General features: G+C 34.6%; 1 protein-coding gene across 7 annotated transcripts in view; it reads left to right on the top strand.

The window, feature by feature from the left end:
* The window catches only part of SENP6 (SUMO specific peptidase 6), a 73568-nt gene that overhangs the window by 40231 nt on the left and 16107 nt on the right, over window positions 1-17230 (top strand). For 4 of the 7 annotated variants that reach the window (XM_033512954.1, XM_033512953.1, XM_033512952.1 and 1 more), the window contains 11 exons: window positions 1416-1486; window positions 3804-3940; window positions 6346-6748; window positions 7583-7753; window positions 7869-8101; window positions 10543-10713; window positions 11581-11623; window positions 13317-13496; window positions 15391-15617; window positions 16207-16313; window positions 16400-16516. In XM_033512954.1, coding sequence (XP_033368845.1) covers window positions 1416-1486; window positions 3804-3940; window positions 6346-6748; window positions 7583-7753; window positions 7869-8101; window positions 10543-10713; window positions 11581-11623; window positions 13317-13496; window positions 15391-15617; window positions 16207-16313; window positions 16400-16516 — 1860 coding nt within the window. The remainder of the gene's footprint in view (window positions 1-1415; window positions 1487-3803; window positions 3941-6345; window positions 6749-7582; window positions 7754-7868; window positions 8102-10542; window positions 10714-11580; window positions 11624-13316; window positions 13497-15390; window positions 15618-16206; window positions 16314-16399; window positions 16517-17230) is intronic. The other 3 variants (XM_015621666.3, XM_015621668.3, XM_015621667.3) reach the window with 1 other exon arrangement.

Raw genomic sequence — 17230 nt, 5'->3', positions numbered from 1 at the left:
GAATAAATATTCATACTGAGTTTCCAATTTTTGTGTGTGTAGGTATTAAAAAAAAATAAAATCTGGGGCTTCAGAAACACATTTGACACAATCAGTAACAAATACATTACCTCATCTGTCATCTGTGATATGTTTGCCAGCAGTCATGATAAAGTACTATGACATCTCTACATTCTGAATAGCCATGCTTGTTTCTCAGTCCTTCTTTCTCCCAGAATTTTCTTTGAAGCTGCAGCCCATCAACACAATCAAATGTGTTTGGTATTAGGTAAGAAGTGTCCCAAAGGCCACTGTAGATTAATCTTGCTCCAAAGATATTAGTTAATAATGTTGCCTAGAAATGCAGAAAATTCAGAGGTTTTATAATTTGATGCATTAGGAAATGCTGTGCTGAAAGAAATAAAATCTTATACCTAGAGCTAAAGTCTACTTCAGCCATAGCCAAATTTTTGTCAGATGGGTCCTCAAAATTTAGCTGTTAGTGGAGATGTTACTACCTACAGCTGTTTGCTTTGCTCTCTTGCTGTTGATGTCCTTGTAATCAGAGGTAGCAATATGGCACATGTGTGACCCATTTGCAGCCCAGTGCTTAACTTTCCAATAAAACCAGTTTCTGGTGAGTTTGTTGGCAAGGCTTCCTGTGTTTCAGATGTTTGCCATCTTCTGTTATGGCAAGAATAGTAATCTGTTGCTGCAAGGCTGAGAAAGAAATGTGCTACAAACAGTAACCCACATGCACTGAGCTTCAGGAATCTTAATTTGCTGTCAGCATGATTTGACACACGTGTGTGTAAACTGAAAACATCTTTCAGGAGACTCAAATCTTGCTATAATGCCATATATTACATTAATTTGCACAAAAATATGTGATATCTATATTATGCAAGTTATACCAGCTGTCTATATTACAATATTTTAAAAACAAATATATAGTAACCATGCCTGCTGTGTTATTCTTTCTGGTTTTTGACCACAATAGTTTTTGACATTGGATCTCTTTCCTCTGTTTTGCATCTTCTCTTCCTGTTTTTTAAGTTGTGGAACCTGTGGAATCTACTTTAATATTAAAATAATAGTTGTTTCTATTCTTGGCTTTTGAAAGTATCTGTTTTGTATTTCATGAATGATGAAGAGGAGGAGATGCAGGCTTCAATATTTGGAAACTTGGGTCTAAAAGTGACAGACTCCAGAACTATTGATGAGTATAGGGGAGATGTAGGTCAGAAACACTTCCAAGACATTTATTGTTGCTGTTTCTATTGTTCTGGTAAATGTGTACAAATAGTATGTAATAGGAGAAGCTACTTATTGTAGCTTTCAGATACATTTCAGGTTTGCTTTGTTCATGTATAATTGTGACTAAATTATAATGATGTCTCTTAAAAGAACAACCATACATCTAATTGGTTTTCCAGAAAAGAATACCCACCTCAGCTTCAGAAAGTGGAGGCAGACCACATTAGATTACCACGGTCTCAAGGAGTGGGTAAGTTGCTGTTGGAGTTTTCATTTCTTCTAAAGAGAATAATTTTTTTAATACCTGATCTGGGTGGGTACGTTGCCAAATCTCATATAACCTTTAGTATATCTACTTTTACAGCATTGTGTTACTCTAGTTTTGTACGAGTTTGTGCATGAAGGGATGATTTTGCCCTTCTTGACAGATTTCTGCAACTAGTTCAGTCATGTAATAATTTTAAATTAGTCTTCAGTTATTTTAAAAGCAACAGAAATAAGGGAGAATTTAGGATTATAAAATTGGAGATGGAACAGATCTCTGGAGTTAACTAATCTGAGCCCAAACCCCTAGCTTATCTGTGAATTATTGATGAGGAACTTCTGTAGCAGCGATAGTACAAGAAAAATGCGATGTATCAATCAGCACTTGGTATGAAGTGTATTCATACACTGAGGGAGTTAATAAAAGAATCAGCGTCAGCTAGAACATGCTCTTAGCTCATAGTTAGGAAATGCTGACGGAAGTGCAGTAGAAAAGATATAGTTTGGTTTCAGGTGTGGAAATTGTGAAATTGGAAAAGAAAATACCCTGGGTTTTTTTAAGCTTTGTTAGTACAGATAGAGTCTGAAAACCTGCTGTTCAGCTGCTTAGTCACCTGCACTGGCAAGTTGTACTGCTGTGCCATATTAGGTTAGTGTTAAGTAGATCTTCAGCAGTACTACTCTATAGTAAGTTAACTTAGGAAAAAAACACCACCTGTTACTAATTCTTTTTTGAAGATGAGTCATTCTTTAGTTTTGAGATGTCTTCTCATAGTGGGATATTTGTGAGACCATCAGTCTGTATACTGAAAAGGTGTTCATGTCTATTAAAAATAATACAGTCTTAAAAAAAGTTCCAATATGCAGACTGCATTTGAAGGTATATAAATAGCATTTTTTCATGAAACCAATTAAGGCACTGTTGTGCAACACATTCCATTTCTTAAAATGCACAGAGTGAGATTTAATTAATGAGTTTCTGTGTTCCTATACTCTTACAGTATTTAAATTAATGTCTCAGTATAAACCAGGACACAACAATATAATTCACTACTACTATGTCTTGTGATGAAGGAGTAAATCTCTTGGTTGACACTTTGCCATGTTCCTAGGTGGCCGAGAAGGCCAGTGGCATCCTGGCCTGTATCAGCAATGGTGTGGCCAGCAGGACCAGGGCAATAATTGTCCCCTGTACTCAGCACTGGTGAAGGCCACACCTTCACTGCTGTGTCCAGTGTTGGGCCCCTTCATTTGGAAAGGACATGAGCATGTCCAGAAAAGGGCAGTGGAGCTGGTGAACGGTCTGAAGCACAGTTTTGATAATGAGCAGCTGAGGGAGCTGTGGGGGCATTTAGCCTGGAGAAAAGGAGGCTCAGGGGATACCTTATTGCTCTCTAGAACTACCTGAAAACATGTTGTAACCAGGTGGAGGGGGTCAGTCTCTCTTCCATGTCTTAGGTAGAAGGATGAGAGGTAAAAGCCTTATGTTGTGCCAGGGGGGGTTCAGATTAGAAAGTAGAAAAAATATTTCACTGAAAGAGTATTTAGGCTTTGGAAAAAGTTGCCTGTGGTGGTGACAGGGTCACCGTCTCTGGAAGTGTTCAAGAGGCTTTGAGATGTGGCATTTGGGGATATGGTTGAGAGGTGATGATGGTGGTACCACGTTAATAGTTAACAAGATGATCTTGAAAGTCTCTTCCAGCCTTGATGATTATGTGAAATCCAGATTACAAAGAGCATTTCAAATTGTTCTGAATGCACTCACCAGTAATTCTGTGGTAAAGATTTTCATCAGCATAATCTAGCATCCCCTCCTATTTTTGGCAACAGACCCTCCACTTGATTTTCAGTGAAGTTAGCATAGATTTGCAAATCCAAAGCCTCTTGCAAAGATATAAGATTAAAATTGTCAATGAGCATCTCTGCCATAGTATTACTTAAAGTACATTTTTGAAGTTACTTTGGGGAATGTTTTTTTTTTTTTTTTTAGTTACACGACAAATCAATCATGAGACATTTGAAACGGTGTACTTTTTTGAGGTTTAAAAATGTCTTTATGTTCGGCTCAAGTTAGTATATGTAAAGTAGTTTGTTGAAGTTACTTTGGGCAATTTTTTTTTTTTTTTTTTTAGTTACACGACAAATCAATCATGAGACATTTGAAACGGTGTACTTTTTTGAGGTTTAAAAATGTGTTTATGTTCGGTTCAAGTTAGTATATGTAAAGAAGTAAGATGATCATAATTATAACAGTATGTGAGTGGACATTTCTTGTTAATGTTCTTGCATATTTTCCCTTCTAGACAGTGCAATGGAGAATACAGATGAGTCTGAATCAGAATCTGACATTAAGAGAAAGGTGCGACAGAAAGGTCATTGCAATTCTTATCAATCTGACTTGAGTCTTTCTGCTCCAAAAAAATGCTTAACTCAGTCAAAGGTGGGTTATATTTTCAAAATATATAAACTCTTGTTGAACTTTAAAAGTTGTTGCATATTTTAAGGACAGACATTCAGGAGTAAAACAGTTTGATGTTTTAAAAATCCTTAGAGTTTGGAGTAGGATTTACATAATTTAAAAAAATTTACAGTGATAGAGATATTTAAGTGCTAATATTGCTATTAGCTATGAAATATTTCTTTCCTGATTTGAACGGACAGAAGCTACACTGAAAAGAAAAAGAATCTATGCTCTAATTGAATGGCTAATTGGTAAACCAGAGACTGATGATTTTAATTTGCAGAAATAGAAGAATAATATATTGCTCTTGGACAGTTTTGGGTTTTTTTTTTAGTGTCATGATTTTCTGTACTCAGTAAAGAGAAAAGTACTGTAAAAGTTCAAGTACCTTTTATTTAGATGTTCGCTTTTCCAGCAAAAGTAGCTCCTTAGGTATCCAAATGGTATTCTGTGGTCTAGATGCAGCCAACCAGGATGTTTTTTCAGGAACTTGTTGGAATATCAGATGTAAGATACTTTGGAAATTGCTGTAAAGCTCTCTGTATTTTTTATCAACTTGTCAAGCTACTATGGAAGTTTCATGATGCCCACATACAGGTCACACTGTTCGACTAATCAGAGCAAAACTTCCTGTAAGGAGATCTTGGTTTAAAAAAAAAAAGAAACAAGCTAAAAAAATTATAGATTTATGATTTTTATATATGCTTAGCTTTTGTTTGAAACACCTGGTACTGCTCTTTGGCATTTCCATTGCTTATTTAGTTAATTAATATGATGTTAATAAGGAAACTGGTTTAAAATTTTAGGCATGTGGTAGAAGTAGGGGAGTGCAATTGCTCTATACTTAAGATCCTGCAGGTACTCTTGGTGCCTTCTCTTGAATATTTTTAATGTTTGATAGAAATTCTTCAATGTGATAAGCAGTATCTAAGAACTACATCCTGTAACAGTGCTGAGGCACAACACTGGTTTTGATATCATATCACTTGCTATCTCATCCCATAACTCAGATTTTAAGGGTGTATTATATTTTATACACTTGGAGTTTTTTGCTTCTGTTTCTCTATGGTATGTATAACCTTGTTAAATTGCAGAAATTTTGTAAAAATAGTATATTCTCATTGTATGATTTTCGTCTTTAAATTTGGGGTTCAAAACTGCTTCCCACACCTGTAGAAGTCCTGTTTTGGAGGCATGTCATGGCCAGGTATGGGGAGAGGTGTAAATTGTGAAAGCTGTGCTTTAAAACTAAATTCTGAAAGTTCTTGGTGGGATATAGGTATTTGTTGCCTTCAGTAGTTCACAGTACAGTGGTTATGCCATTTGAGTTCAGTGCTCCAGGAGACAATAGCATGCACTAAATTTTCATCTCTAGAGATGAAAATATTCATATTCACTTTGGTACTTGTTCTGTAGTTTATATGTTAATATTGAATCCCTCAGATTTAGAAGTCCAAGTTCTACACTTGTACTACAAGATGAAGTGGGATCTAGTAAATATGAGAAAAACAAAAGACATCTGTTTTTGCAGTGATAGGATGAATTTTCCCTTGTAGCCCCTGCTTGCTTCTTGAAAGTTTGGGGAATTCTGATTCTTCAAGTCCTATTTTCTTCTCTCTGACACATGACTCTACAGCAATATATATACTTTGCTTTTTCTTCATCTCCCTTGAGGAGTGAATTTTCCTCCATGCCTTGCCAGGCTGTTACAAGATACCTTGGAAGGACAAATAAATTTGACCTACAGGATTTCTTCAAATTCTCTCCAGCATTGCTCTATGGATCCTTAGGTTACTTTACTTTTGTCCCATGGAACTGTTTTTTACAGGAATGGTGTAACTGGACCATCTTGCTGATGGATAGATGTATGCACTGAACAGTATGCAAGGTTTTGTTTGCAGAAGAAAATACAAGAAGGAAAATCTGAATTATCCAACAATAATTGCTTTAAAAAAGTTGCCACAAATTACATTTGTTCCTTTTAGAACATTTTTAATTTTCTTAAATGAAATAAAAAATTGAGATGTGTTTTAATGGTTGCTTTCTCTGCTTACTGTAATTTCTTATATAGTGTTGTCAATCTCCACTGGATATTAACGAAATTTTTTTTCCACCAAAAGGGTTTTCATGCACTGGAAGAGGATCCTTAGGGATGTTGTTGCAGCACCATCCCCAAAGATATTTTAAAAAATAGGTAGATGTTGTGCCTGGGAATCTGATTTAGTGATGACTTGACAGTTCTGTGTTAATGGTTAGACTTGATGATATTAAATGTCTTTTCCAAGCTAAGTGATTGTATGATTCATTCTGAACAGAAATTAAGTGCAAGATCTGGAAATTGTGTCTTTCTTTAGAATTACTGATTATATTTGTTTCTCCTTTAGCTTTCGGAACAGGTTGATTATTCTACTGAATGCCCAAATTGTGGGAGGGCAAATGAAAATCAGACCAAATGCCGACATTGTGAAAGTGCTTCTCTAAAGGATTTGCAAAGAGTCTCCAGACAAACTGTGACATTAAGTGAATCTGTGGGACCTTTATCACGTTCTTCAATACATCAGAATTCAGCAGGGCAAAAATCTTCAGGTACAGGGTTCAGCACAAAGAAGTTTTACAGTTCTGCTGTTGGGAAAGGTCCAGCGGATATTCTACTGAGTAATGAAGTAGTAGGACATTCTATGTTACGACAGAATGGAAAAGTTGGTCTTTTAACTGGGACAAAAAATCCTAAAATTACAGGAAACTTAAGACAGAGGGGTACAAGACCATCTGAACTAAACGATCCAAGTAAGTACCTTTTTATGAATTCAGCCATTAGCTGTAAACCCAGAATATTGTGTAGCGAAGGAACTGTTCATGCGGGTTTACGTAATTGATGTTGCATGGGATTATTTTGTGTCTGTGTTCTTGGGGAAGAGGGACAGAACTTTTAATAATTTCCTTTTCATATGCAGAGGTACACTTCAAGAAAGATTAACACTGGGGAAAAAACAAAAATTATTTTGTGACTTTTTTTCTTTTGTTTGTTTGCTTTTAAAAATATTTACATTTGGGGTATTGGAAAAAACAATATTCTTAGCAGAATTCCATCAGTCATTCTCCCAAGAGGAAAGACAGAATTTGATTTTATTTTGTGTTTTCCCTCCTCTTTTCTTCTGAGCTCTTAATCTATTTAAATTTAATAATTTGTAAAATATTAATTTCTGTGCTTTCTCTGTGTAAACTCAATAATCAGGAAGGATGGAGTAAAGGAAAGTGTTTTTGGTTAGTTTTATTAGACTATGTTATCCTATTGGTTTGAATGATTTCAGTCAATTTCTCTTGCAGGTTTATAGGTTATATTACTGTCAGTTCTTGACTGAACCAAGAAAAGTTCACATCTGTTTAGAGGTGGACTAATGATACCCATTCTTTGTATAGTTAGTTATAAGAGATAAAAAACAAGGAAGAGAGTGCTTGCAACCAGATTCCAAATAAACTTTAGTAAAAGCGTACTATAATGGATATAATGTTTTTGGAACTGCAGGACATTTACATAAATAACTTTTGAAGTATTACTTGAAAATAAATTTCTGTTACAGAAAAAATATAGTGGTTGAGAATGTAATATTTTCTGCTTAGTTGTTTTGTCTAGTGGTGAGGAAGAGGAGGAGGAGAATAGTAGCAGCACTAGGAGCATGGAAAGTATTTCCCTTCGACCTGCAGATTCAGCCTGTTCCTCCCCAGCTCCTTCTACAGGAAAGGTGGAAGCAGCATTAAAGGAAAACAATTGTGAAATAGAACAGAGAATAGGTAGTATAACAACAATACAGAAATTGCCATCACACTAGCAAGAATAGCCAAGAATGAAAAGAAATTTCGGTTACAGAAAAATGTAGTGGTTGAGAATGTAATATTTTCTGTTTAGTTGTTTTGTCTAGTGATGATGATGAGGACGAGAATAGTGGCAGCACTAGGAGCATGGAAAGCATTTCACCTCGTCCTGCAGATTCAGCCCGCTCCTCCCCAGCTCCTTCTACAGGAAAGGTGGAAGCAGCATTAAAGGAGAACAGTTGTGGAATAGAACAGAGAATAGGTAGTATAACAACAGATACAGAAATTGCAGTCACACTACCAAGAAAAGCAAGAATGAAAGATCAGGTACTATTTAATGCTTTGTTTAAAGAAAACAGATTCAAATAATAAATGGAATATGTAAAGGCTTGTTTTGCATTGTCAGATGTTGGCTATATTTGATTGTTTTTCTTATTCAGCAGCTCATCAAGTAGTCTCTCTGCATACTTAATACTGGAAACATAAGAAAATGTGTTCATTACATTTTTACAAGCATTCACAATGATTTGAATTATGCTGTTAACATAAATGCTTCTGTGTTGAATGTTTACTCTGAGACTGGACAGGGATTCTCTGTGAAGCTCAAGGTCTTAGTTTGCAGCAGAATGTCAGTTGCCTGTTGAGATTTTATGAAGTTAAACATCAAAAGACACATTGACCCTTTAAAATTAAAATGCTTTGAGAATTGTCCCAATTAATAACACTTATTTTAGGACTTTTGTGGATGGGGCTTGTGCTTTTTAGTTGAGTGCTGCTGTAAGAATTGCATAATCAAAGACAAAAAAATACTCCATGGGCACACCTGAAGTGTGGCCAAAGGGGACAGTTTTCATACTAGGTTAAAAGTCATCTCAATAGTGAGCTATTGAGAGGAATAAATTCCATGTGGCAATTAGTAGTGGAATAACAGTGCTGATGAAAGCAATTCTTGAGTCACTTGTCCAGTTTCACTATTGTGAGTTTGATTCAACAAGAGAATCGAATCAGATATCCAGTTCTTTGAGTTAGAACACTAAAGTACTGATGCCAAAACCTTCTTGCTATGTTGAGATTCAGAAGCCAACATTCTGGTGCTGTAGTTGATGAAATTATGGATGTTTATAATATGTTGTATAATTAGTCACCAATATCAATATGAAGCTGTGAACCCCCAGCCTACAATAAAGCTGTGAGACTCAAAACTTGGATTATAAATAGTTTTTAAATTAAGTTATTCTGGCAGTAGGTGCTGAATTAATTTGAAAGCATTGCATTGTGAAGGCACTGGTGTCTGACTTCTGAAACTCTCAAAAATGTTTTTTTTTTGTATATCCATATGTTCCTGTTCACTAGTCTTTACAAACCACTAATACTATATGTTAGATTATTTTAGAATCCAAAATTGCTTTTGAAAATGGGTGAGATAAAAAATTCTGCATTGACTCAATGAACCTACCAAGATATCACAGCACTCTTCTTAGATACCATTGCAAATCTTTGTTCAGCTGTATTTCTCTCAAAATATTCATTAATTCTGCACTGAAGAGGCTACTTGAATATAGCATCATTTCAGACTTTGCTGTTTTATTGTTTGTCTGCGATTTTTTTTAAGCTTTTAATAATGTTTAGCCAGTCCAGCAGACAAAAAAGAAATGCTCTTTTCAACAAGAAGCCTAGGAAAACATTTTAATTACAAGGGTTTAGAATCCCTACCTTCTCCAGTGTATACAATGAAGGAAGCATCCAAAAGTATATTTTGAATTATTTCCAAGATAGACTAGTGATTTGGGACTTTGAAATAATTTTCAAGATTTAGTCTCAATAGAAACACTGAATCCCTTAGAATGTTTTTTCTGTGGGAGTTTAATTGCATTTTGTAACCAAAAAGAACGTTTATTCATGGGCAGCTTTATGAACAATATAAATACCAAAGAAAAGACTAGTGTACAGAAAATCCGTCTACAAAATAGAGCAATATAAGCAATACAACAAATAAATATATTTATCTGCTGACTATCAGCAGACTTTATTTCATTTTAATAGTTTATTTTTGTAAAATTTTTCTGTTGGTTAACAGGATACTTTATTGAGATTACAGCTTCAGTCAGCATCTAGAGACTTTCCTTGAACTGGGGCCAAATGCCACGTGGCTGCTTTTCAATGTTCAGTCTTCTGATCTTGGAATCTATCCTAAAAATATCTTAGTTGCTCTGTAGAGATGTCTTTAGGAAGTTTGATTTGGCTTATTTATTTATGTTTCTTGAAAACTGTACTCTGGAAATGTAGTGATGGATGCAGTGTACTTCAAGAATTAGTCTCCAAAAGCTTGGATTAACAAAAATTGAATGAAAAAATTAAACCACCAGCATCGTGGTGGTTTTACAGCATTAGTGTTTTTTTATCTAAATAAAGTGCATTAAAATTAACTTCGTTTTGCTAGACTGCATAGTGTTCCCAGAAGGTAAAAATAAATTGGTTTTGGCAATTTAGAAGCACTGTTGGAGATTTGGAAATGTCAATAAAGTGTTCATGAGTGTCAGCTTAGCTTTTATTTTCTTCTTGAATGTAGCAATATTGACATCCTCAGGTGTTACAGGAAGTCTTTTAGTAACTATCTACCTTCTGTATATGTTTGAGGTGGATGCACTAGTAAGTACTTCTGTTGACCAACAGAAAAGTAGCTGAAGATAGAGTCATTAGTTTTAACAAGCTTGATTTAGCAATAAACCTCAGTGAGACATTCTGAACCCTTGAAAATTACTTTTCAGTTTGGGAACATTGTGTCTAACACTCCAATAAAACGTCGCAAAGTTATTTCTCAAGAGATGATAACCGAGGCTGCACCTCTAAATTATCAAAGTTCCTGTGAAAGTGTCATTCTGAACTGCCGAAGTATACGAATAGGAATGCTGCGCAGAATGGTAGTGGAACCTGTGATTGTGAGTAGCCTTGCTCTTTCATAGCTCTCTTTTCACGTTTTGATGGGTATTATATTTTTGTATTTGAACAACATAATGTTTTGCCTTTGTCTGGACAACAGTAAGTTTGTCTCCAATTTCAGAGATTTTGATTTCCAAAGAACCTCAAATTACTGCTTCATTCAAATACATGCAGTTGCTCTGGTTCTTAATAGGGATACTGTGCTGCAGCACTCTCAAAAAACTTGTTTGCATGCTGGGGGAGGTTATGGGCTAGCATGCATTTGTTAAAAAAATTGAAAACAACAGCTACAAGAAAGTCGATATTGATAGGTGTGAGGAAGAAGCATTGTCCTAGAGGTGAGTAATTCTACTTCTGCAGATTTTTTCTTTTGTTAGCTTTGTAAGTTACATGGAGTTTTCAAGGAGACCTTGAATGTTACTTGTATGCAGCCAGCCACATAGAATGCATACTTCTTGCTGGAGTAACCACAGAAAGAGCAGAGAGATGTTACTTGTTCTCTCCACCTCTCCACAAAACACTATTGTTTGATGTGCCTAAATGCTGACAGATGACATTTTCTTTTGAAGAAAGAGAATTCGTGAATTTTTCAGAGTACTGTAATGTTTCTGAAAGCAGAGTACTTCAGAGAGATCTAAAGTTTTCAGTATGACTGAAACAGACTAGAATAGAAAAAAATGTGCTTGCCTCGAGTTGTGCTAAAATGTAGATTTTGTTTTTTCTTGAAACTCTAATTTTAAATATTAATTTTTAAATGTTTATTACTTAAATACTAAGTCAACTGAAATGTGTTTGCTAACAGTTTAAAGGCTTTCAGTCAATTAAATTTGCAGATGTGAAACCTTAACAATTGTTTTGTCTTTCAGTTTTGCCTGGATTATATCAAAATACGCCTAGAGAGCCAAGAAGGTGTGTACGTTTCATTTTATGTTAGTACTCAGTGTATTTATTTTGAATGAAGTAACTCTGTCAAAGGTATTAGCAAGTGAATCATAATTAAATGTTCATTCTCGTTTTGTCATTTGTGTAATAAATTATAATGAGTGTCTGTAGTTAGATAAGAGAAAAGAAAATGGAGAGTACAAATCTGGCCTGAACTGCCTAGTGAATTAAAACCAAAATGTTTTTGCATTATCTCTACATTCTACTGACAGAAAATTCACTATTTGTGACATGAGTACAGCTGGGTTATTAGCTCTGCTTCAGCTGATCTGATTTTTCTTGATCTAATCATTCATTTAAAGATCTATTGATAATGTGTTGATTGGCAAAGGCTTTCTACCCTTTAACAAAAGTCATTAACAAAAATCAAGAGTAACCCTCCTGTAAATTGTTAGCTTTTTAACACCTTATTAATTCTTTTATTTCGGTTGTATTAAATAGACAGTAAAAACCACACTGATGTTGTAGACCTTTCCTGTCTAGATCTCTCTGGACAATTTTGTCTCTAGCCTGAAAGTTGTATATTTTATATCACTGAAAGAAATAGTGACATAATTTAGAAAGGGTGAGTTACAACTCCTGCTCTGGGTCATATCTTTTCTTTTGTAGGGTTTAGTTCTGGGCCTGAAAAGCTTTGTTACCTTTTATCAATCTTAAGTTACATTCTTAAGATCCAGTCCTGTTGAATTTTGTTGTTGTTATTTGTAAAAGAGAACTACTGTATTTTGCAATTATTACATGCAGAAAGTTGTCTCACAACCTGTAAAGATAAGCATAGCCTTTGCTAAGTCAAGCATTTAAGTTTATGTTACATGTAAAATACAGATGCATAGAAACTATGAGTTGTCATGCATTAAATGTATTTTTAAAAATAAAACACTGAAAGGCTTTGTGTAATTTGTAGAAATAGCTACCAAGTTTTAGTTAAAACAGCTGTGTGGTGAAATTATTTCCACAGCACCTAATTTGTCAATAGCATAAAAAATGGTGACTCATTAAATGCTGTGTCTGTTGGAGCACTTAGCACTTCACTATTTTTTCTTTATTTTTTTTTCCTTCTTTTTTTGAGTTTTGCATGTATATCCACTTCTCTATCAAATTTAATAATTCAGTAAAACCTGTAAAATACTCAGCATTGGCATTGGCAGCATCCAATGCAGTGTTAAAATTTTACTATGTTACTGACATTCCTTTTAGGGAATAAACTAGGAGTAGTCCTTTGTTTCCTCAGGGAATCAGATAAATTCTCTGTGTGTGTTTATGCTCTTCTTTTTAAAGTTATTTTTCATATGGGAGCTCAGTCAAAGATACATGTGCAAAGAAAATTTTACAAACTTGCTGTAAAATGTGTTGTAGCAATAGTTGCAAATTTAAGTCACTGGAAATTATGGGGGTTGTTTTCTGTGGAATGAAAAGTAAAGTTGGTGGGCGGAAAACAGTTTGTTTCTGATGTCTTTCTTGACAGATGACATTGGAATTTAGCCTATCTTTTAAGATATGAAAAGCCATCACTTCTTGCATGTGTGTTAATTTCAAAGTTGTAAAAACTTCTAAGAAATTTAGAGAGCACATAGTGATTACTTTTTAAAATCAAGAGGGAAATTGTAAAGGAAACTTATAGGCTTTTATTGTATTTCAATATGTCATTATTTTCTCATAGAATCAGAAAGTGATGTCAGAGAGATTAACCTGAAAACATCAGAGCTTACTAAATGTGAATGGTGTAGTGTCCGAAAATTGCCAGTAGTTTTCCTACAAACAGTACCTTCAACCTGTAGCAGTCTGAGAGAGCAACTGAAAATGAGTAAAGACAATGTCTGGTACGAATGTAAAGGAGACAGTAAGTAAAACAATTTTAGTCTACTATTCACTTCAAATTGTATTTTCATGTTTTGGGTCATGAATGAGTGCATTAAGACTAAAAGGGTCATCACTAGCTGGGGTAGGTGTAGTGTTTTTTCAGACACTATTACCATCCCAGGCTGAGAAAAGGTACAGTTCAGAGCAGCTGGGCATTCTTTTTGCAGAAACATGCTAGTTACAGCACTAAATCAATTTAATATCACTTTTTTCACTAACATTTGTACCTAATGAAAGCAAGTTTGTTTGATTAGCTTTTGTATACAAGCTGTTATATTTGTATGACAGCTTTTGTAATATTTCTGCCTTCTGTGCTGTACTGCTGACAGGCTTTAGCTTTAGTAGAAAGCATTATATAGGTTGCCTTGGGATTTTTCCCCCCAGCATACTTCTCATGATGTTGTGAGGTAGACAAATATTTGCTTGGAGAACATGTGGATTATCTTCATGTATGTTAAGATTAATGCAATTTCTACATAATTTTCAAGGTCCTAGCATCTTAATAGGCACACTTATTAAATGTATCATTGAGTCCTCTTTCTCTTCAACAGGCTTTTCTTCAGGTTAAATTTGGTCATTATTTGTACTTACATACAGTTTTGTACATACATGAATGCATTCAAATGGAGGAAGAATGCTTTCAATAATCTCAGAGCTGAGTGCTCTCATAATACTATATAATAGTCTCATCCATGTCCTGTAAGAAGCATGAGCTGTAAGTAGTTTTAGAGTTACAGAAGTAATTGGAGAGCATGCAGGAGACCGGACACAATTCTGGGAGCAGGAATCAAACCCCAGGTGGACACAGGTGTTCACCAAAAAGGAAAAAGCTTCCCAAGTTGTCTGTGTGAGAAATCACTCTCTTGGCATGGCTCTCAGCAGTGACCCTGCCCTGCTCTTCTCCTTAAGGCTGGGCCACCGAGAGTTTTACATCCAACTGCTTCATTGCATTTGATATGCAGGAGCTTTGTGATAACACAGTTGCTCTCTGCTTTGTAAGCAATGAAATTAATTTTAGCCTGTATCCAGAGCTATATAAGCAATTGTGTGTAGATACCTAGCTCCCAAAACAGGAACACCCAAAAGCCAGTTAGACATCTAAATTCTGTGTGCAGTGAATTGGGAATTATGCTGCACAAGAGTTATTTTTCACAAGAGTTAGCATGCTGGGTTAAGAATGACCAAAGGGAAATGGTTATGCTTGTGTCTGAAATACGTCTTACAGGAAAACAGGTCCTGGCAGCTCTGTGTTAGGCAGTGACATGAGACTGGGATTTGCAGCCTGAATGCTATTCCTTTTTCTGGCTGTGTAAAATAATTCCTTTCAATGAAACTTACTGCTTTTTAATTTTCCAGATCATATAAGTGGATGATATTTATATAACAGCTGATTAATCTGAGTAATTCTCTCCAACTTCTTCAAAAACAGTGGTGTTTTATAGCATAACCTTCTAGGATCAGAGAGGAGATTGTGCTGAATATACACATTTTTTAAATTGTAGTGAAATGATAGGCTAGGAACTCCAGGAAGAAAAGGAGAAAGTATTAGTTACAAAGTCTTACTCTCAGTAAACAAAAATGTTATCTCAAAATATGTTTTGGCTTTGCATTAGTGTCATTTAAAAATTTATCAGATGTAGTACTTAACATTTCATCATTAAGGTAGAAGTTGAAGGCGCTCTTAGCAAATTCAGATAAGAAAAGTTCACCATTTAGTCTTGTCTCTTTGCTCACATCTGTATTACTGCTTGCATACATTATCAGCAGTGTGTACTCATGTTGGCCTAAAATTCCATGAAATCTGTTTATAATTGCAACATGCTTTATTTTATTTTATTCCTAAATGAATAATTTTCTCTCTGCTTTTTTTGCAGGTCAGGAAGAACAATACATAATTTTGATTTTTGAAACTGGTCTTGATCCTCATGCAAATTCAATATTTGAAAAAATAATTATGGACATTGGTATTAGAAACAATATTTCTGACTTCTTTGTGAAAATTTCCTTTGAAGAAGCCAATGCCAGGCTTGTTGCATTTACTAAGTGCTTGGAGGACAATTCCAAAGGAAGCCCATCTCACAGAGAAAGCAAACTAAAAAATGTAATTATGTTTTTGTTTTAGAACTAAGTCATTATATTATGTGGGCTACAAATACACTAAGGATAGTGTGTTAGCCAAAAAAAAATTCCATCAACTTTTTCTGGCTTTTATATGAGAATCTGCAGACTGGTCCATGGTGGATTATGAAACTCTGGGAAATAGTCTGTGCATTCACAGTGCTTTTTAGGGTGTTTAGTTTGATAGTAAACTTATACAATGGCCCACAAGTAGTGTTGTTATTTTAAATATTATTAAGGGATGAGAAATCTTTACTATAATCAGACAGCACACTTTTTTCCAGCTGGTAAAATACGGTATTTCAAACAAGAAATTAAATTGTACTGTTGTATTAATGTAATTAATGTTTTCATTAAACAAACTACTTTTTAAGGCATTAGAAAGTTTTACGATTCTGCAAGAAATGAGCAAAGACCTAAGTCAAATGGATGAGGTAGGAAAGTTAAAAACCCACAGACTTGAAGTCCTCAAAAAAACCAGATATTACACTGCTGAACTTCACTAAGTTTTATTACCATTTCAGTAAAATTGGGCACAGTATGCAAATTAATATTGACTCTGTTCTCTTAAGGTTGCTTCTGAGTCCAAAATGCAGCAGCGAAATAAACAGTTACCATTTTTTGATGATGATGAAGAAATTGGCGAACCACATACAGTATTTATTGGTCCTATAGAAAAGTAAGATATTTATCTTTGCCCTGTAATAATTCTCTGAGGGGTTTTTGGCATTTCATATTTCTTATTGAATGTATTTTTCTTCTCAGGTTGATAGTTTATCCACCTTCTCCAGCTAAAGGTGGTATTTCTGTGACCAACGAAGACCTCCATTGTCTAAATGAAGGAGAATTTTTAAATGATGTTATTATTGATTTTTATTTAAAGTAAGTTTTATTTCACATCAGTTTTTAGTCGTCTTTTACTTTGAAACTTGAAAAGTTCTGACATTAAAAATTCATAGGTCAATTGACAACACTTGGTCTCCAACTATATATAGCTGTAATTTTAAAGGTTGTTTTGTGATCTTGCAAGAAAGTTTGGTTCTTCTATCCTGCTTCACAGTGACATTGTTCCAACCTGATAAGGGTTCTTTGAACTTTTTAACATCTCAAGAGCAAATTTAACTAACAAAAAAACCCAGCTTTTTAAAGTTTAGTTGTTCTTTTCCAGAGTATCTGTGTTTCCTGGAATTTAATTTGTTTTGATTAACATAATACATAAGTTAATTTTATACTGTCACTGATGCTGCAGATGTTAGAAGTGTGTTAAATTGTTACATGCTGCTGGTTTTATGCTACACAGAAGGTAGCATATTTGTATATATTTTGAAAAATAGTATATTTTTCAGTCTATTAACATATTTTAGAAGTAAAAATAAAACTAGTGTGTCACTCTTAAGATTGTTTGGAGATCTGATGGCTCACATACAAAGTATATGTCTCTTAGATAGGTTTTTATGTAACAAAAACTCCTTGAACATTTGTTTTCCTGCCATGAAACAAAAATAAATACAAGAGCAGCAGAACAGCTTGTTGATTGAGCAGAAAAATAATACTCTGAAATATTAATGCCTTGAACTATTTACATAAATTTTGCAT

Source organism: Parus major, chromosome 3 (genome assembly GCF_001522545.3).
Source record: "Parus major isolate Abel chromosome 3, Parus_major1.1, whole genome shotgun sequence".
NCBI classification, from domain to species: Eukaryota; Metazoa; Chordata; class Aves; order Passeriformes; family Paridae; genus Parus; species Parus major.
Note: the sequence above shows the minus strand (reverse complement) of the source record. Positions and strands in the feature narration are given on the sequence as shown.